The 19,251-nt window shown below is 28.2% G+C and overlaps 2 protein-coding genes across 3 annotated transcripts in view; one reads left to right on the top strand and one right to left on the bottom strand.

Moving 5' to 3' along the window:
* Window positions 1-5,337: 5,337 nt before the first annotated feature.
* LOC123299308 (transmembrane 7 superfamily member 3-like) lies at window positions 5,338-10,166 on the bottom strand. Its single transcript, XM_044881668.1, has 8 exons — window positions 9,910-10,166; window positions 7,965-8,300; window positions 7,415-7,668; window positions 7,095-7,266; window positions 6,852-7,019; window positions 6,354-6,506; window positions 6,034-6,294; window positions 5,338-5,834 (listed from the first exon to the last, which is right to left on the bottom strand). Exons 1-8 carry the CDS (start codon window positions 9,998-10,000, stop codon window positions 5,611-5,613), a joined length of 1,659 nt encoding a protein of 552 aa, XP_044737603.1. The 5' UTR covers window positions 10,001-10,166; the 3' UTR covers window positions 5,338-5,610.
* A 105-nt stretch (window positions 10,167-10,271) lies between these two features.
* Window positions 10,272-19,251, top strand: part of LOC123299288 (ankyrin repeat and SAM domain-containing protein 1A-like) — a 62,904-nt gene continuing 53,924 nt past the window's right edge. For both annotated transcript variants that reach the window (XM_044881640.1, XM_044881641.1), the window contains exon 1: window positions 10,272-10,511. In XM_044881640.1, the coding sequence (XP_044737575.1) occupies window positions 10,408-10,511 (104 nt within the window). In that variant the 5' untranslated portion in view covers window positions 10,272-10,407. The remainder of the gene's footprint in view (window positions 10,512-19,251) is intronic.

Here is a 19,251-nt window from a genome sequence, read left to right on the forward strand (position 1 = left end):
GTTCGGGATTTAAAAAAAAGAAACACAAATAAACAAAAAAAGTATATTATAACACCCGGTGTACAGGGTAAAAACACAAAAATTGTTTTAACTTTTCGATTTTTTTTTTTTGTAAATAACCTAATCTCAATGTGCCAAAAATTATGATATTTATTCTTGTCAACACAAATTTGATGAAAAATTTACAAATCGGAGCCGAAAAAAGTGATATGGACTCCTATTTCTAAGAGAAACCGCGGCCAGAATTGTAATTAATGCAGGCATTTCCTATTAATGCAGGCACTAATTCCGTCTCGAACAACACTTTTAAAACGAAACGCACTTATAAGCGTAAAATATTCCAAGAAATATAAGAGTCTGTAACAATTTTTCAGCTCCATTTTGTAAAACCTAGATTTAAGTAAAATTAAATGCGTTAGTAAAATGAAAACATATTCGTTCGGAAATGGTTTTAATCAAAAAGTAAGTACCTAAAAACAATTTTATTGTTTAAAATGGTCACATGTATATATAAATTTTATTAGTAATTAGTAGAATCGCTCTTTTAAATTAATTAATACATTAATTGTAATATTTATTACGTATTATTACTTACACAATTAAATTTATGGTTTTAATTAGTTATTTTTTTAAAAACAAACATCCCTTAATAAGTATATCTATTATATAGATATGTATATAAAGATTTTTGACATGTATTTAACCATAGATGTGAATAGCATTGAGGTTATTCATATCTATGATTTTTAACTATTTAATGTGTGGTTTTAACGCAAGGTGGCACTTTACAATTATTTTTTGACAGTTGTTGCTCCTTAGTTATGTTTTTTATCGTAATTTAAGAATCATCCTAGTTTTTGTGAATACATGAATACACGAAACATTTTTTTAAACTTTACGAATTTTCCAACGAGTAACCAAAAATAATAATTATAATATTCACCAGATTATTTACTAGTCAAGATAGTTGCCGTTTTCGTATAAAAAAAATTCAATTGTTTTCAACGACAGAAATTACAATTTGGCAACATCAAAATGAAAAAAATAACTACACATGATTTAATGAAACATCTTTTATTAAAAGTTTTTTTTTTTTTTTTTAAATACAAAACTGGATTGAAATAATCCAACTGGTTTTTTGTTTTTTACAAGTAAGCTAATATTTTTCTTAATTAAAATAAAAATATATCTATTTGAATATATTAAAATAATTATAGTAAAACCTAATAATACTTATTAAATATTTTACTTACAAACAGAAAAATAATACTCAAATTTTTTATGTGTCTACACAAACAAAACAGTTAACATTTATTATAAAACTACAATTTTCGAAAATATTTTAATTCGCTTGAATTAATTTAATTAATTTACCAGTCGTGGATTCTTCCATTCTTTACATGTATCCTCCAAAACTCAGACATACATAAACTCTTCTGTATTAGTGTTTTTTACTCAAATCTGAAAGAATAATTGGTGGTTTTTGAAATAGAGAGTATCAATCATAAATAGAAACAGATTTGCAATTTTGATGCTACATTGAAGTTTTTTTGGATTCAAATATCAACAGAATTTCGTTTCTCTTCGAATTCGGTGATCCAAGTAAAAAAATTCAATTTTTTTTCTCTTCAAATTCAGAAACAATGACTTTTAAAGGTAATTTTATCCAAAAGAAAATAATATTCGGTCCAAAATAATGTCAGGCTCGTAGTTTTTTGTTTAAGACTTTTAAAACTCCTTCTAGAACCAAAAAATCAATATCCGCCTGTGGGAACCCAAATTTTAATATACATAGGGTATATAAAAAAAAATTAGATTACTATTTAAAAAAAAAAATGAATTGAATAAGACAGTGATATATAAAAATCCAATTTTATATACAGAAATCAATTTAATTTTCTCTTCGCATACGGTTTTCTCTCATACTTAATAATCTGACGGCTGTGTACCCTACTCCGACTGCCTAGCTCTCAACTCATGCTATACTCACTATATATTGTTGATGCTTAGTCGAAATTTACACAATTCAGTGAGCACATAGGAAAGGGTGGTAATTTGTTAAACTTGCAGACAACTAAATAGTAGAACATGTTTTATTAAAACCCCATAGTTTCGCATAATTTATTTATTTATTTTTTTCATTTTATTTTAAATTGTATTATATTGATTTGAAGAAACTAAAAAAAAAAATTTCACAGATTTTGAACACATTACCCGAGCCCCGTTTATTTACTCTTTTTTCTTTTGTTCGAAAGGGGTAGATGACAAATTTTTTCGTAAATTATATTAAAATTCATAACATGAAAGAAAAATAATTAAATAATATTTCAAAAAGATTTAGCTCAAATTAATTTATAAATTAAAATTAATCCGGCTCGAAGGACCAAATTCAAGATTAACGTTAAGTTAGAAAATATGTAATCGTTTTTTTACTAAAATGTCATTTTGAAAACTCATAATGATACTAATAGGCGTAAATAAACCTCATTCAATTTAACTTGGCAATCAATTAACACTGAAAGCTCCGATTTTCCAAATTGTAGTTTTGTAATAAATATTTCAATTGAAAAGTTTTTTAATTGTAATTTTAAAAAAGGCTTATACATATTTATAAGTTAAAATAAATAGCAATAATGAAGAAATCAGTATTAATAAATCATATTGAAAACAAAAAAAACTGAGAAATCAAGCAATTTATGTAAATAATTCTGATTTTTATAAAAATCGCTTACGTATGATTTCCTAAAAAATATTTCTCGTCATAATATAAAAGTATGCAATCCTTGTATATTGTTGGTACAGAACCCTAATTTTATTTAAACACACTTGAAATGATTACCTTACTGACATCTATGTTCGTTTCACATAACTAAGTTTAAATTCAAATTTAAATATTCCTGAAAAGCAATATGTGGTCAAACTTCCTATCGAAAAGCTAAAATTCTGGTAGAAAAGTATTTAAAAAACCTATTTTATCAAAATTGATTGCACAATATAGGTACCAGAAACAACGAAAACCTAAAAACATGTCTTTAAAACGCACAAGTAAAAAAGTTTTTTTGCATCATATCGAATACTTTTATATTTTGTTGAGGAAAAAATGATTATTTTAGGTATTTAAGGAACTTATTACGTCAATCTCGTTCACAAAATCAACTTCTTATTTTAAATAAAATGGACGTAATGATGTCTTTTTTAATTTCCTAAAAATAGAGTTTGTAAATATAAAAAAATTCAAAATCGTTTTTAAAAGAATTCAAATTTGTAAAATAGTTATCTCAGATAGATCTCAAAAACGTTTAATATTAAAAGACCAGTATTAATTCTTTGTGCCAAAAAATAATTTTATACCGTAAATATTTGTGTCAAAAAAAAAGTAAGTCTAATTTGAATTGGAATTGTACAAACGCTCAAAAACACGTTATCTTTTTTTATATGAAGCTTGTATTACATTAATGTCATGCAAATTGCCTATCTACCAAAACAAAATTACACAATCAATCTATTTTATAGGCAATAAACATAATAGTTAATGTAATAGATTGTCTATAAATAAGGATTAAGAAATAATTTTGTATTCTAACTGTCTGTCTCTAATAAGGGAGATTTCATTTATTACCACAGGGCCGGCAGACGGAATTGCCTTAGCTTTCTGTTATTGGAAAAAAAATAGGAGATAACGGTTTCATTCAAATATGTGGGAAAACTGAGGTCTATCTGAGATGGTGAAACGAGCGTTTCATTTTTTTTCTAAATTGATGATTGGTACGAATGCGCATATGTAAATATTATAAATTAATAATAAAAATAATTGAAAATAATGATTATTTAATATTTAAATTAAAAAACTAAAAAATAAGATGCATTTGATGTTGTGTATATTGAATTTAAAAATAACAAAAAATAAAAAAATGAATATTGTTGCTGTGATTATGTACCATTTTACTTATAAATTATATTATTATTAATTCGTAGATATTTAGTTGTACAACAATATTTAATTTAATTAAACAATTTAATAATTAATTTAATAATTATATATAAAAAACACAAAATCAAAATCAAAAAAATAAATGCCTAGTTGTTTTCAATGTGTACCTAGATCACTTAAAACTATACAAATACAAAAAATAGATGTGGCATAAAAAATGAAAAATAAAGAAACAAAAAATATTGTTAAAAAATATAAAAAACTGTGTAAATTATTTTTCGAAAATCATTTTTTCTACTTTTTCAGCCTTCTCGATAATGACTGTCTTCAGTGTATAAAAAAAAACTTTCCATTGGCTTATAATTTGAGAAACTAATAACTAGATGGCGTTGAATAAAATATTTCTGACTCGTTTTTGTATAGAAGTTAGACTACTTCAAAATATCAAAAAAAGTCTATGTTATTATATTTTTAAAATGTTTTCTTAATAACCAGATGCAGATTAGGATCTAGTTCCAATGTATTATTGGAAATAGAAGAAGTGAAAATATTGTGAACTTTATATGAAGCTAAAAATTCTTCAAGCCAAAGAAGTTGAAATTCGCGTTTTCATGAAAATTAAGCTAGCACAATGGATTACAATTCGTTGGGAGTAAGATAATAGGGTATTATCGTTAGTCAAAAATTAATCACGGAATTTGAAAAAAGTTAAAATTTATATAAAAATATACTTAAATATTCAGATTTCGAGTCATAAAAGCACACTTTTCTTTTAAAATATTAAAATGCAAAATCGTAATTTTTAAACTGTATATCACGTGACCTAAAACGCGGGTAAGCTCTGCTGTGATGTCATAGCGGTATGAGTCATAGACCATTAATTAGTTCAGTGTAGACAGCTGGGTATAATAATACATAGATGATAAGCATTTATATTTATTATAATCAGATGTCTATGAATATATCTGTCAAACTTATTTGTGTTATTTCGTATAGTGATACCCATATTACGTCATCAAATTGGATGCCCGCGTTTTTGACAGTTTAAATAAGGTTTAAAATTTAAGTTTTTGGCAAGAAAGCCTGTGTATTTTTCCGAAATAAATTTTTGGTGGCTTTTTATTAGCAAAAATAACATTTTGAAGTACTTTTTCAAAAATAGTGGAATACCGTATTACCTACAAAACACAAAACAAAACTTTAGATTTCTAAATGCTGTCACTAATCATACTCAAGGCCCACTAATGATTCTAACTTGAAGTTATTTGAGTCGCTACAGGCTTCCCAAAAAAAATGATATAAGGTACAATTCTCAAACTAATCTCAAAGAATCCTTAAAAAAATAACAAAAACAAAAATAAATTGATAAAAAATTTATTTAAAATATTATATTTACATTTGCATTGTTCATATTAAAAAACGCCTGTGCCCAAAGCTTGAGAGGAACGGCAAATCTTCCATGTAAAGAAGACATTTTAAAGTAATAGGACAAAGCACTTAATGAATTATCAAAATTTACGTTAACTCCAATATGATTAAAAAAAAAAACTTCAAATGGCACTTTTTGGACGTAAGTCAGTGTTTAGTTTTATTTTTGGTATTAAAATTTAGAGACTATTCCATAAAAACTAGACTAGAATTATACGAATATCAGATAATTAAGAACATAAAATAATAAATTAAAGAGCCAGTTGAGATCCACTCGGTGTTGTCAAAATTGCTTGATACTGTTTCACCGCTCGACTTGCAACTAATGGTTCACGTTCAGATCTTTGTAAGTGTGTTTCCAAGCGACGTTGCATATATGGTGGTGGTGGGAATGGGGGTCGTCCTCTTTGTTGATAATATTGATAACCATAGCCACTAATTGCTAGAGCAGCCCATAAAATATACAATGCTAGATCTAAAACAAAGAGAAAAAATCAAATTTATAGCTTAAAACCCTTTTCAATAGGTACGTTCAGTACTTTGTATTTTAAGAGTCCAATCCTTCTTTAATTAATGAACTTTGTGGTTTTAATGAACTTTGTGGCTTCGTTCTAGGCGCCGTTCCACTTTCATAACAACCTTAAAAGAAGCATTCTTATAAAACAGAACATTACCTCGATTTTGGAACGGTGGATCAATTATAACATTTTGAAATTCTGGTTCAGTAGCTCGTCGTAAAACATTAATTAAAATATATTTTAAATTCGCTCCAATATATCGATCCAATGGTATAATCACACAATATCCACCCAAAACACTACAAGCTAAAATATTAGCGTGTTGAGTGATGATCGATAATGACATTGCGGCTGATAGAATTATCGAAACAAATAACATCCAATAGTTTACATCAAGTTGCATTATTTGGAAATCCGCTACAAAAATTAAAAATAATTAATATTCAATGATTTTAGGATTTATTTTTTAAACTTACCAAGACCAACGTGATAAAAAACCGATGCAATTACAAATCCTACAACTAAATTCGGTAAAGTCACTGCTACAATTGGTATTCCGAAATAGCTCCATACTGATAGCCAAACTAATCCACTTGCAATTCCAATTAATAGGGAACTTAAAATATTCGCTAAAATAGAAAAGTATTTCATCTATTAAAATACTCCCTGGCGTTAAAGGGAGTGAAACAGCAGGCTCGTTGACACGAGAGGGGTAGTAACAAAGGCTCCTTTCACTTTAGCCTGTCATTACTATAACAAGATGTTCCAGAATTTACCAAATCATGGAATGGCTACGACAAACCTATCTTGATTACTGGGACTTGGCACAGGGCAGGAGATAGAACAAACTGTGTATAACCAAAGCTAGGCGAATTGAACTACCACCTTCATAACATAGGGATGTCGAATGAACCCACTTGAAGGGCCTGTATGGAGCACAATGAAATAAAAATATAAAAAAGATTATAGCTTACATTCAAGACTTTCATCCTCTGCAATAGAAATAAGAATATACGAAACCAGAGATCCAGTAAATAATCCTAATAAAAATACACCAGTCTTGAAAAATTTATGTCCAAAATAACAGCCAAAAAGTCCCAAAAAGAATACAACTCCAATCAGACTTTGTAAGAACGGTGAAGCTAAAACACACACATAAATTCATAGTTATTAACTTGGTCATGGTGGTCCAAAAAAATTGTCCACACAATACTTACTTATATCTTCACAATAATTTGACCATTGTAAAATATCACAGGAATAAGACACAATCGGTACATACGCAGACGATTGATTATTATACGTGGCGATCATCGCAAATACTTCGCCCAAACCATGATAGGTACTGTATTTTCGACGTAAATATGGACTATTCAGTGGAGCTGGAACCTGTAACATGGATTTTTATATTATTGTAACTAACAAAATAGTCGAAAGCTACCAGACGCTACTTTACAACGGTGGTTCATCAAGTGATTTTCACATCAGGTGAATATTAAGTCACGTAAAAGTATTATTTTAATTTTTAAATATTTACCTTATGACCATTTTCTAAAATATTTGAAACGGTCATTAGTTGACGTATCCCATTGAAATATGTTTCCGGCGTAAAATCTTGCTCTGGTAAGAATAAATGATACATATCATACTGTATCTTTTGTTTATCGCATGTTGTATTACTGATCGATGCAGCTTCACCATCCACAGTTATTACACTATCAGTCGAAGTTAATTTTAAATATGGTGCAATTTCTGTATTAAATTCCAAATTACAACCACCAGGAACAGGTACTGTTGAAAAAATAAACATTTTCAGTGAACAAACACACAAACCTGGCAGATATTCTTAAAGCCCACTCAATAATTTCATTCTAACTAACAGCCGTCCCCCTTCCCAGGACCAGATTAACATAAACATCATAATTGCCGGAGCCCACAGCCGGCTTCTCTTACAAATTTGTGTCCTTTTCTCTTTTGACTTCTCCTTTTTCCCGAGGCCCCTAGGCAATCGCCTTCTCCGCTTTATGCTTAATTCGCCACTGTATACCGCCCCCTTCCCCCGTAACATACTCAAACAATCAACTTACCATTATTAGTATAAAGAACTACGCTTAACATCGTAGTAACATTAACTGGATTCGAATTAAATATCCAAAATGATATTGCTAATTTATTATTTAGAAAATATAAGCCGACATTTGTACCATTTACATACATATGTGGCTGTAAAACAACGTCCGTATACGATATCGATACATTATATCGAAAGGTGTGCGCTTCACATATCAAAAATGAATTTGGTGTTTTAGGAATATCCGTTACATGAATTGATTGTATAGTGTTTGGAGATATTGTGGTCATGGTCTCGAATATTTCATCACCACTCGAATTGGACGTCTTAAGTGATATCGTAATGGGTGGACCTGGAAAAAAAGAATTTAAAGATTCGTTATCAATTTAACCTTTTGTAATTCCGTTGATAATGAATTTTTTTTCAAGGCGAACTGTGATAAAAATAATCTTATCACCAAAAAATCATCATATAAATACTATGTTAAAAAAATATTATTACATATTTCATAGACTTGGAAACAATGACACAAAGTTTCAATCCTTTTGTTACAAATTGGGCGATCATTAATACGTCACAACTATGGAGGGTAGAGATAAGGAGAAATATATCTGTATATGGAGTGTCCACGAAAAGCAGAAAATTGATGGCTCTTTTGTAGTAAAATTTTAAGTTTTAAAGGAAGTTAGAGTAAGATAAAGATATAACCAAGTTGTAAGAGGACGATAGAGACCGCCACATCAAACACCTTTTGCTAAACAAGCGATATTCTGGTCAATTTTAGAATTTTAATTTTACTGTTTTCCTGGACACAGTTTTACTGTTTTTTTACTTTAACCCTTATTTAAAATTGCCCTCCTTATCTCTACCCTCCATGGTTACAATTCTGGCCAAGCTTGACTATAGAAAGAACTTGTAACAAGCTTAATTTTATTTGTAACTTTTTTAAAAGCATACCTTCAGTTTAAATTGAAAAATCGTTAGACACGATTATTACAATTATTTTTAAAATAAATTTTTATCGAAATAAAAGAAAAACTTTTCCAAAGTAAATTAATATGCACTAAAAAGTAAAAAAATAACGATAATTTAATGTAGTTAAAATTATTGTTATTTTTGGAGTCGGTGTCAGCCAAGGAAACAACTCCGACAGAACAGTTTGCTACATTAGCTTGGCTGACACCGACTCCAAAAATAACAATAATTTTAACTACATTATAGTATCGTTATTTTTTTACTTTTTAGTGCATATTAATTTGTTTTGGAAAAGTTTTTCTTTTGAAATCGGTTTTCTTTTTGTTAAAATTTTTTTTATTTTGTGATTTTTAGTAAATATGAAGTACACTAACTAATTTTTCACTAAAAAAAGAATCATCTAAATCGGTTGGCGTGATATTGAGTTATTCGTCCTCTTATCCTGCATACTTAATGCAGACTTTTATGGTTTTCTCATGGATGCCGTTGTCAGAACTGGACTAAAATGAAATGGGACCACACGGGAAACAGCTTTCAAACAGATAAAGAATCATCAAAATTGGTTCACCCAGTCGAAAGTTCTGAGGTAACAAACATAAAAAAAAAAAATACAGCCGAATTGATAACCTCCTCCTTTTTTGTTTGAAGTCGGTTAAAAAGAGATCGTGACATGCAAGCAGAAAAAAATGTTAAACAATGAAGACATTTTTTTATTTTGTTGGTACTGAATCTTTAAGATAAAGTAAAATCAGCGCTTTTACAAAGATTAAAATTTATTTACGATTCATTGATAAGATATTAATAATAAATGATGGTATTATCATCCCATTTTCCTATAAATTTTTGTTTTTTTTTTTAAATGAAAATATCTTCGCCTTCATTAAAAGACTTTTTTTTAAGTACATTAAATAACAAAGGTTTCATTTCTGTAAATATTTCAGCAAAAAAAGACACGCAATAATTTGACTTTCAAATTTTTTATTTACCATTTTGCATTTGACAGAAGATAACATTCCATGTAACCATGAAAAGTAAGGTTAAGTATATGACAGATAACAACACATTTCGCTCACGCATTTTATTTCAAAACAAAAGAACAACATAAAAACTAGTACACATCTATTTACAAAAAAAAAAAGAAATTCACACTCCAACACTTTTTTAAAACAATAGATAAACTTCGATATTCATTTGTTTTAATGATGACATAATGTTGGTCATATAAGAAAAACAAAACACTGAGATGATAACACGAAACGCCTGCCACTGACATGGATATCAGCTGTTGTTGGTAAAACTCATTCCTGTAATATCGATTCACATTAAAATAGTGTTCAGTGCCGTGTAACATGGCCGTGTACGATCAATGAATGGGTTTATATGAAAAAAATGTACATTTAAAAAAAAAAACAATTAAGTGTGTGGAATATGTTTGAGTGTGAATTTTTTTGAAATAAAAGTGGTGAATTTTGTGTAAATGGGCAATGGGAAAAGATCAAGAGCTGTTAGAAGCAGCTCGAAATGGCAATATTGCTGTCGTGGAAAAAATACTTGGCCAAAAAGCTAAGAGGAGTGGTCCTCTTGCAAGGTGGGTTGTTCATTATTGCACTTTTTTTGTTCGAATTTTTTTCTTAATATCTTTTAATCCAAATTCCAAAGTTCTAAATAATATAATTTTACTGAAATTTCTCATTTTATTACGTTTGATTGTTAATTTAATTTATAAAAATAAACAAATTAATTAATATGATAATTATTTTGGGTAATTGTTGTGAGTCTGATCTAATTTTGTTTCGCTTTTATAAATCGATTACTTCCTCATAAAATATAACTTCAATGTAAATTTATTTAATTTTATTTAAAAAAGGTATGTGCAGATTTCTTTGCGAAAAATCTTTTAACGCATGTTTTAAACGATCGAGCAATTTTTAGTACAATAAGACGATACCATTAAATTAAAAGGGAAATAGGAAATCTATAAGCTTAATATTATGCACTTTTTAAATCGGGTTTAAAGTTGATTCTATATTCCGTCATATTTTCTAATTGTTCGATTATATAAAGAAAAAAATTAGGTTAAGATTTTTCGAATCTCGTATTTATGTAAATGAAATAATAAATCTTGCTATATTTGCAGTTTCTTTGTTTATAAACTTTTGCAGATGTAGGTATAATAAAATTTTAATTAGTTATAAATTTTATTAGAGATAAAAATGTATATGTTTACTTTGTGGTTTACTAATCTGTATAATATATAAAAAAATGTCGGTGTATTTCCCCGAATTGAGTTAATCTCGAAAAACATATTTAAAATGTAATTTACTACAAAATTTTATCTAGATTAATTGTCAATATGTTGTCTAAGGGCTTTGAAAATTAATAATTTAACGACTTTTCAAAGAAAAATAATTAAATTGATGAAATAAATTTTATCAATTTTTTGTTAACGAATTTTCTTTGTAAAATGAGTTTTTCCTGTTATGTTTAATATTTATTTATTAGAATTCATTAGTTTTAAATTGCTATTGAACTCACATGGGTTTATTGGGAAATATAAATATAGTTTTCAAAGAAATAAAATTGATTTAAACTCCAACCCGTTGTGGTTAATTTTTTTTAGTCAATGGGTAATTTTGTTCGTTGACCCTAACATGCAAATTCATATCCTTCAGATTTAGGGCTCCGTAGCAAAAAATTATCACTACTGAGTAATAATAACTTTTATTTTTTTTCATGGCGATGTTTTCAATTCAAAAATCATTGCATATCGGAAAAAATTTGGCTGTGCTATCAAAAGAATCGATTTTGTAAATTTAATAAAGTCATCAAAATCAAAAAAATTGTATTTGTCAAATTACATCCAATTTTGATAAACCAAGTATGTAGTCCAAATAAATTTGGGTAATAATTTTCAAATTTATGGTCAAATTTATCCTATTTTTAATAAATTTCATGAATGATGGGTCCTTATCCCTACTTTTGGGACAACGGTGAATGGTAGCAAAAACTACCATCAAGGATGAAAAATTTGACCTTAAGTTAGTGGGATTAAAAAAAATTCCATACAGATCGAATAAAATTTGGTGAAGCCATCCAAAAAAATCGATTTTTTGAACTTAATGACATCATCAAAATCCAAAAAATTTAATTTTGCTCTATTCCAAATCATATCCAATTTTGATAAACCAAGTAATCAATCCAACTAAATTTGGGTCATACTTTTCAAATTTGTGGTCAAATTTAATCTATCTCTTATAAATTTCAAGAATGATGGGTTCTGATCCCCAAATTTGGCACAGCGGTGAATAGTAGCGAAAAACTAACATCAAGGATAACAAATTTGACCCAAAACCAATGAATACTCAAAAAAATTCCATTTAGATCTGATTAAATGTGGCGTTATATAGCAAAAAAACATTATTTGGGTTCTATTTTTTTACTACTGAACCCCTTTTTTATTAATAATTAATACAATATGTTTTTATTTAGAATTTAATTAAGATTAAATAAATGTTTAGGTGAAACAATATAAATATTTTTATTAAATTTTCTTCGAATTAATAAACTAATATTAATTTATTTATTTATAAACTCGTGTTCAAATGAAATTAATATATGATTGATAACTTTCTAAAAATCTTTCAAGATAGCTAGTTAAGTGTGATTTTGTTGTTTTTACTATATTAAGTACTATAAAAATTTAAAGAAAGTTGAAATTTATAAATTAAATAAATACCAAAAAAGAAATTTGTTATTTATCTGCCTTTTAAATCAGTGCAGCAAGTGTCGTTAACATCATGTAGAAAAAGGTACATAATTAGTCACTTGTGAAAATATTATACAACTAGCATATACCTTTGTTAAAAACAAAGGCTATCACGTTATAGCTCTCACTTATCCTCCCTTTTGTTCACAATTTTATGGATTTTTATACTTTTTGAATCAAAATTACCCTATCCATCGAGATTCATCAAATTCCCCAACAAAACTTTTTTTTGCAATTTTCTCGATTTTTTCAAAGGGGTAGTACCCCTTAAAAAAATTGCAAAAAATCGAGAAATTTTTTTTATCTCCAATTTCGATAAAACTCAGTATATAAGGTAATTTTGACCCAAAAAGTACAGAAATCGGGTGCATTTGACGATTGGACAAATAGTTTTTGAGATACGGACTAAAATTGATACAAATATTGCGATATCTCAGAAACTCTGCATCCAATCATTAAATTAACCGGATTTTTATACTTTTTGGGTCAAAATTACCCCATCCACCGAGTTTCATCAAATTCCCTAACATTTTGTTTTTGTTGCAATTTTCTCGATTTTTTCTCCTTAAAAAAATTGCAAAAAATCGAAAAAAAATTGTTACCTCCAATTTCGATAAAACTCCGTATATAAGGTAATTTTGACCCAAAAAGTACGAAAATCGGATTGATTTAACGATTAGAAGAAAAATTTTTACGATATCGCTAAAAATTCTATTCGAAAAGCATCTATTTCGAAGCGATTCTGGATATAATTCCAAAATATTCATATTATCATGAAATTTTGTTAGTTGGGTTGGGTTGGGTTGGGTTTTATCTGTTTTTTGGGTCTTAATTACCTAAAATGAACTATGAATACGCAAATTTGGTTGTTTTTGCGATGAAACGATCACATTATCATCCAGTGCTTCAAAATCTCTTATCCGATGATTGGCTATTCCGATTATTTTGTTAAAGCAATAGAGGGAAATATTTGAAATGATTTACAACATTAACTACTAAGTACAAAATTTGCTAAGTAACTTCCAAGGTTAATGACCATTTAATTGAGTTATTATAATTGAATTTGTAAAATCAAAATTGAATTCTTTTTTCAAACATATTACGTCCGTCCGGTAATTGTTTTTATCTTGATAACTTTGATATTTAAGTATAAACAAAAATTTACGTTTCTAAAACCATTTATGGACAAAAAATTTAAAAAATATTTGAACAAATATAGTGAAGTTCATTGTTATTATCATTATAATTATAATTACATTTTATTTAATTGAAGCGATGCGATGAAGATAACACAACCATAACATTTTTAATAAAACTTGTTTCAAACTATACACTTTAATAAACCATTAAAGTGTTCCATTTGGGTCATAATTTTCAAATTTACGATCAAACTTAACCTAGCTCTAATAGATTTCAAGAATGTGGAGTCCTGGTCCCGGAATTATGCACAAAAGTGACAGCTAGCGAATAATTGACATCACATCTGAAAAGAATACCCCAAAGTTAGTGGGTTTCAAAAAAAATTCCAATAAGATCGGCTCAAATTTGCCTGTGTTATCAAAAATTTGAATTTTTAACTTTATGACGTCATGAGAATCCAAAAAATTTAATTTTGCTCTATGACATCCAAATTTTATCCAATTTTGATAAATCAAGTATGTAATCCTATTAAATTTGGGTCATTATTTTCAAATTTGTGTTCAAAATTAACCTAGCTCTAATAGACTTCAAGAATGTGGAGCCCTGGTCCCGGAATTAAGCATATAAGTCATAGCAGGCGAAAAACTAACATCACAGCTGAAAAGAATACCCCAAAGTTAGTGGGTTTCAAAAAAAATTCCAATACGATCGGCTCAAATTTGCCTGTGTTATCAAAAATTCGAATTTTTTAACTTTATGACGTCATCAGAATCCAAAAAATTTAGATTTGCTCTATCATATCCAAATGTTATCCAATTTTAATAAACCAAGGATGTAATCCTACTAAATTTGGGTCGAAGTTTTCAAATTTGCAATCAAAATTAACCTAGCTCTAATAGATTTCAGGATGTGGAGTCGTGGTCCCTTAATTAAGCACATAGAGGTTTGCTTCGTCCCACTAACAGAGATAATTCAGTGTCAAAGTGTTTGGACCTCAGTATGAGTTCCAGTTATGGAAGTTTCTCACTTATCCAGTTCCCACTTAAGGACGTTCATGCGTCAACAATATTAGTAGAGAAATAAAAAACAATATGATAATGCGATAATTTAAATGATTTTTTATGATTTAAGACAGGAAAAATAACCTGTTATCGAATTAATTTAAATTTTTAATTTAAAAAATGACTAAAAGTAAGTTTTAACATGGGACTAAATGAAAAATATAAATCGATATTTTTCAAAAATTGTATTGATAACCATACTTGAAACTTTTACCAGTTAATAATTATTTAAACTTTTAACAGAATTTCAAAAAAATTTTCTATTAATTTAAAATTCTTTAAAATTTACATACTGTTTCCCTATGAACGCACATAGCAAACAGGTACACGCATGAACGTTCTTAACTAAGTTTCACTATAAAATATTTGAAGCTACTTGGTAACGATAATATAAAACTACAACACCATAATAGCAGTAGTCGTTCCACTTGACAGATAATATAAACTTTATAATATCTAAAAAAACATTAATCTTAAAATATTTGAATGAATCAAAAAATCCATTTTAATAAGAATATTTTAATTTTTAATCATAAAACTATGATGACTCAATCAAATTCACTTCATGTTTTTATTCGGAACTGATTGATATATTGTTTTAAATAACCTTGTAGCTATAAAATTTTATACAAAATTGTTCAATAACAAGTTTATTGATTCTAGTTAATTTATAAAGTGTATCATCTGTACATAGGTTTTTTTTATTTATATTTTATACTGAAGTCAGTCCAGTCATAAAATAAATTATAATAATAGACCGGTAACTAGATAAAAGTCTGATTTAAAACGCCTGTCATGTTAAACGATGCACCCGAGAAGTTTCCGTTGCCGATTAAGGTCGATTTCATGAGGAAATTTCAATAAAAAACCAGGGTGAAGCCAGTGCCCTCAATCAACCACGGAAACTCGTTGAGAAATTTTTTGGCGATATCTCTATGTAAGTAAAGACGTGAACGCAATACTGTATGGTTTCAAGATCTTTTCGGATTGAAGATTAGGAAGATTAGCTTGACTGGCCATAATAAGTTGTTAAAAATTCTATGCATTGGAACCCCGTGAGGGTCCAAAAAGTTTCCAGGTTTCTCAATATATTAAAAACGATCCTGGTTCTATGAATTTAGATTTCCGGCGTTTTGTAAATTATTTACAAATTCTAGGTTAAGTATTAATTATAAGTTAGTGAAAAGTTTGAAGAAAATTCAACAATTGTTATCAAAAAATTCGAATTTTTTAACTTTATGGCGTCATCAGAATCCAAAAAATATAATTTGGCCTATCAAATCCAAATTTTATAAATCAAGTATGTAATCCTACTAAATTTGGGTCATACTTTTCAAATTTGCGATCAAAATTAGCTCTAATTGTTTTCAAGAATGTGGAGTCCTAGTCCCGGAATTAAGCACAAAAGGGATAGCAAGCAAAAAACTGGCATCACAGCTGAAAAAAATACTCCAATATTATTGGATTTCAAAAAAAATTCCAATAGAATCGGATCAAATTTGCCTGTGTTATCCAAAATTCGAATTTTTTAGCTTTATGACGTCATCAGAATCCAAAAAATTTAATTTTGCTCTATCACATCTAAATTTTATCTAATTTTGTTACACCAAGTATGTAATCCTACTAAATTTGTGTCATACTTTTCAAATTTGCGATCAAAATTAACCCAGCTCTAATTTATTTCAAGAATATGGAGTCCTGGTCCCGGAATTAAGCACATAAGTGATAGTTAGCGAAAAAGTAACATCACAGCTGAATAAAATACCCCAAAAGTTAGTGGGTTTAGTTAGTGGGAACAAAATTCAATAATTGGTCCAGATCTGAATCGTGACCTATTTTTCGAGCTAGCTACACGATTATATTATTATAATTAATAAGACAGTAATGTATGTAATAATAATGAATGGCTACTGGACTTGTTGACTCCGTTCACTGTTGATTAGCATGCCGTCCGTTTTAAAGTTATGATGTCATAAAACAATTTAGTAAAATTAAATGAATTTGAATGGATATTTCTTGTTCTTCACTTTGTAGTACTGTGACTCTGTTATTTATTTATTTACATATAATTGCTTTTAAAAACATTCTATAATGTACACATTTGTACAGGGTGTGTAATGAAAAACCGGTCCTAATTTTAAAGTAGTAAGTTACTAAAATTCAAACTTATTCGCACCGTGCGTCAGTTTTATTGGAGGCGTTTCCATGGTAACGATACACTACTTTAATTATAGAATTGTATGGATGCATATATAATTGTATGGATTGCATTTATGACTTACATTGAAAATTTAATATTATTGTCTCACAAATTTAAATAAATAATTATGATAATTTACATTTGAAAAATAATATTTGTGCAATTTGATTTCTTATTTTTACAATTTTTAATGCATTAAGTCATTTTCTATAACATTAACATGTAAAGAATTGCAAATTAGTTATAACAGCCTCCTTTATCGCCAAAATTTTTCGCTGGAAGCGCTGGCATCGTTTTTATTGTCCCTACCATGACTACGCACACAACGAATAGTTAAATTAACCATAAGATTAAGGTATTTCTAACGACATGCTACTAAAAATACTTTTGTACGAAAAATTCCAAATATGTCGTTTTTGAGACCATAGACCATCTCTGTTAGTTGATATAAATTTTTTAAGTTGTCGATAGTTAAGGATATACGAACGCTAGGGCAATTTTGGATAGAAGGCTTGATTTTTTTAAATATGAAGTTGGACTAATTTTAGGAGGGAGGGTTGCCACTTCAATATAGGATTTATGTTAAAACGAAAACTTTAACAGCTCAAATCTAATAATTTTTATCGGACATGTTTCCTATTCGATTTTATCTATGCGTTTTACGTACACACTTTTTCTGAGACATTCTGTACATAAACACAACTTCTTATAAATGTGTTAAATCATTATAAATATATAAATATTAGTTATATTAATATTTTAGCATATATTAAATGTAAAAATGAATGAATGAATTATTGAATGTGGGTTTACGAGTATTAGTAATAGTATTGAATTTCCTAAAAGGAAATTGTATTTATTTAACTAAAAGATTGTTACTTCTACTTCCTATGAAATGATGACGACATCATCATTATGACATCACGATCCATTCATTCATGAGCTCGATTTTCAATAAATGTGATAAAAACTGATATATTCTTCTATTTTTTTGAAGTAGCAGTTACTTTCAAGCTCAACTTGCTAAAGACAACCCGTTGTGCCCGACTAATTAAGGATGTATGAGCACGGTAGTGTGGACACAAATTAAAAATAACTGTTTTTTCAATTTTTCAGCTCACTTTTGATTCTTTTGACTTGAAAATGATTCTTTTGAAAATGATTGATTGATTTTGATTCTTTTGAAAATGATTGATTTTGTCACTTCCGGCGCCAAAATCAATCATTTTCGGAAAGTCGTCAAATTGAGTTTTTAGGCTCAAAAATGCAGTTATTAAAAATAATAAAACAGATCTTGTAGATTTAGGTCAGTATAACCTAAAAATACTACCCATTGTAAGTTTGATCAATATCCCGATTTTTGAACTCATGAAAAGTGGTAAGGTAAGTGATTAGCGCACAAAATCACTCCTTAGAAACGTATTTTCAGCCATTCGCGATTTTTAACCTACCCGGAGACTGACTTAATATACTGAAAAGTTTTCGAGAACTTTTCATAGGTTATTTCTTGCATCGGAATAAAGATAATCCCGGTGAAACTTTGAGTTATATTAACTGTCGTGTAAGTTTTGAAACTTTTTCCTCAGAAAATTAAAAAAAGATCCGCTAGATGACAGGAAATCAAAATATAGGTAATCAAAATATTTGTACCTCTCCTAGTTCTGCCATCTAGCGGATCTTTTTTTAATCTTCTGAGGAAAAAGGCTAATTAAAGCATTATATTTTTTAAATAATACTAATAAAAATTTTCAACTAACTACATAAGACAAATTATAAACATTATCATTAAATTTAATTATTATCATTAAATCCTGACATTCAATTATTAATAATTCCAGACAGTTTCGGTAGTGACTAACTAAAGAATAGTTATCACCGATTGACATTTTCAAAAAGGTTTGTTTCCATAATGCCCCACAAGTCACAAGTGCACTTGTTGAAAGTGAACTAGTTGGTTTTATATTTGTGGGTAGTACACATTTAAAAAACAAACTATAGTACAAGATCCGAATTAAGGTCGACCTTCACCCATCTGTTTACCGAATGAAAGTTATTTTTTATGAAATGTAAAATATTTACAAATATTCCTGTTGTGGGTTGCCCTAAAAAATATGGTCCAGACAACTTTTAATAAAAATATCAAAACTTGGAAAACTTGTAA

This window comes from Chrysoperla carnea, chromosome 4 (assembly GCF_905475395.1).
Source record: "Chrysoperla carnea chromosome 4, inChrCarn1.1, whole genome shotgun sequence".
Classification (NCBI taxonomy): Eukaryota; Metazoa; Arthropoda; class Insecta; order Neuroptera; family Chrysopidae; genus Chrysoperla; species Chrysoperla carnea.